This window comes from Anopheles darlingi, chromosome 2 (assembly GCF_943734745.1).
Source record: "Anopheles darlingi chromosome 2, idAnoDarlMG_H_01, whole genome shotgun sequence".
Classification (NCBI taxonomy): domain Eukaryota; kingdom Metazoa; phylum Arthropoda; class Insecta; order Diptera; family Culicidae; genus Anopheles; species Anopheles darlingi.
In genome coordinates this window covers 13,196,772-13,199,271 of record NC_064874.1, presented here as the reverse complement: position 1 = coordinate 13,199,271, position 2,500 = coordinate 13,196,772, and the positions used below count along the sequence as shown (strand labels likewise).

Sequence of the window (2,500 nt, the reverse complement as noted above, 5' to 3'; positions counted from 1 at the left end):
AACAAGAGCTCTGATCGATGTAATGTGTTTTGTTTTAAAAGCGACATCGCCATGTTCATGGCCACTCAAATGGGGAGCGAGATAGGATTAGAACCCCGCTCCTTTGACCCATGATTAGCATAATTAATTGGTAAATGCACTCCCGGCTAAACTGCTCCGATTGTTCCCACGATGATGAATCGATACGACTCCCGGTCCATGATTCATCCGTCTATCCGTCTATCAAAACTCATAGAGCCGGAGTCGCGTGGCGTACCGTATCCCGCATCTTCCGCGCTTATCAGGCCACTGCGTTCTAATTCGATTTGTTTTATTTTTAGCTAATCATCGGCCGTCCTACGGGTGCATCTACGGCTGATAATAGCCACTGGTTAGCTGGATCTTTTTACAACTTATGTTTCTGCTTCATCTTCTTCTAATGCTCCTCCTGAAATCCCGAACTCACTGCAACGCAAGCCGCTTGCAATCACCGTCATCGTCATCTACCGCAGCATCCAGCCAACGACGACGCGCCGAAGAGCACGTCTCAGCTCCTTGACGGCCTCCTACCTCGTACCACCGGGTACTCATTCGATTCCGGGTACGGTGCGTTTGCGCTGGTGTTGTGGTTAATGATAACCACGACCATAACGACGACGACGTCGACGACGATCAACACCACGAGCTGCTCCGTCAAGCCACGAAGGCAGGCCAAAATCGAGCTGGCACCCTCTCAGCGGTACGCCAGTGTGTGCGTTGATAGAGTAGTAAAGCCAATCGGGCCAAGTAATCGACGAGCACACCTATAGTGAGTACACCGAACAGGACCACGGGAACATCTTCCGCGGGATGATCCGCTCATCGTCAGTCCATCGTCAACAGCGAACAGCGAACGTGCCACTCCACGCCGGACGTTCGGTGGGCTCCCCACCATCATCATCTCGCCCAACTCGATCCCGGCGGTAGTAGACAACCGATAGCCTCGTCCTAGCTAGCCGCAACAGCAGCAGCAGCAGTAGTAGTAACAGCAATAACAGTGTTTCCGTCAGGTTTCGTGTTCCGTGTTTTGTTGATCTTGAGCCGTTCCGAGTGTTTGCAAAATGCTGCATCAACGAGCTTCAATACTGTGCCACCGGCGGTAGGCAAAGATCGCCACCCTCTACACCATCCGAGGGATACGCGTGATACGAGATTGTGCGTTGCACATACGAGCCTTTCTTTGTGCAGCTCCCGAGAACCCGAGGTCGAACCTGAACGGGATCAAACAGGTCATCGCGGGCAAGAAAAGTCCGTATCGCACGGGCGATTGATTGGCTTCGAGCTGGCTTCGAGATTCCGGCTCGCAGAGAAAAAATAATACTCATCATCAAAAGCAACCAAAGTGTCGCGTCCTTTTCGGTGTTCGGTTAATGCGCTTAAGTACACAACTAGTAGCTGGAACGTGCATATCCACGTGTGTGTGAGTGAACCTGTTTTGGAGTGTTCGCTTTGTGTCTGTTTTATCGGATTCCAGCTAATAAGTAGCCTGTGCGCCACCAACACGATCCTTTCTACCTTCCGTTGGCGTCAACAGTCGTTGTGTTTCGAATCCCTGTGTGGTGTGTTTAGTGAGAGAGAGAGAGCTCGGACTGCCAACAGCCGGTGGACTTGTGGCGTGGATTCAACGTACGTAGTGTATGTGAAAGCTCTTCCACCACCTTTTTGGTGCAGAACGCAGCAGGCTATCAGCAACCGTTTGGTTGCTATCTCTTGGTGCAGTTCTGATCCCGACATCGCACAGCTACGGTGCACAAAGAACGGCGCCCAGCGGCACCGAGAGCACCAAGAGCGGCATATCGACGACCAGCTTATCGGACGAGCACCGCCAGGAACCTGCGACCCTTCGGCACCTACGATGGCACTGGATTTCACACGCCGCCAGTGGCTGACACTGATGATTATGGGGCTGGCCGATTTCTGCAATGCCATCTGTGTCAGCTTACAGGCACCGTTCTTCCCCAACGAGGTACGAAACCTTCGACGCTCCGTTAGAACCACTAGAAGTGTAAAATTTTTGTGAAAATTAAAAACCGTTCTCCATCGGGCTTCTTACCTGACGACAAGTTCGAAACTAAACGCCAATGAGACATTTGAGTTCATAGTTTACTTCGATTGCCGATTGCATTCTAAGAAGCGCATCGAGTGGGGTCTGTGGTAAATTTGATTCAAATTACTTCGGATTCAAATTAATCAGATTGAATAACCTCCAATCGAAGGAGGTCCCTGGATCGAGCGACGAAGCCATCCAGCACTTATCAGTAGAAACAGCGATCGGAAGCGAAAAAAAAACGATTCTCAACCACCGCGCGCGCCTCACTGAAGCGCAGCTCGTATCAGCGAACCGTCTCGTGCGCGTCGGCTGTAGTTGCCGTCGTCTTGGTCGCTATAGCGATGAAAGTAGAAGACCCTTTTAAACCAATCTTTTAGGAAAAATGATAAACGAATGATGGAATGTGATTCATCGGCTGGCGGTACCCCAACC

General features: G+C 51.0%; 1 protein-coding gene across 1 annotated transcript in view; it reads left to right on the top strand.

Moving 5' to 3' along the window:
• The first annotated feature begins 793 nt into the window (after window positions 1-793).
• LOC125950879 (MFS-type transporter SLC18B1-like) overlaps window positions 794-2,500 on the top strand; it is a 5,320-nt gene continuing 3,613 nt past the window's right edge. The window contains exon 1 of the mRNA XM_049679260.1: window positions 794-1,984. Within this exon, the coding sequence (XP_049535217.1) occupies window positions 1,874-1,984 (111 nt within the window). The 5' untranslated portion in view covers window positions 794-1,873. The remainder of the gene's footprint in view (window positions 1,985-2,500) is intronic.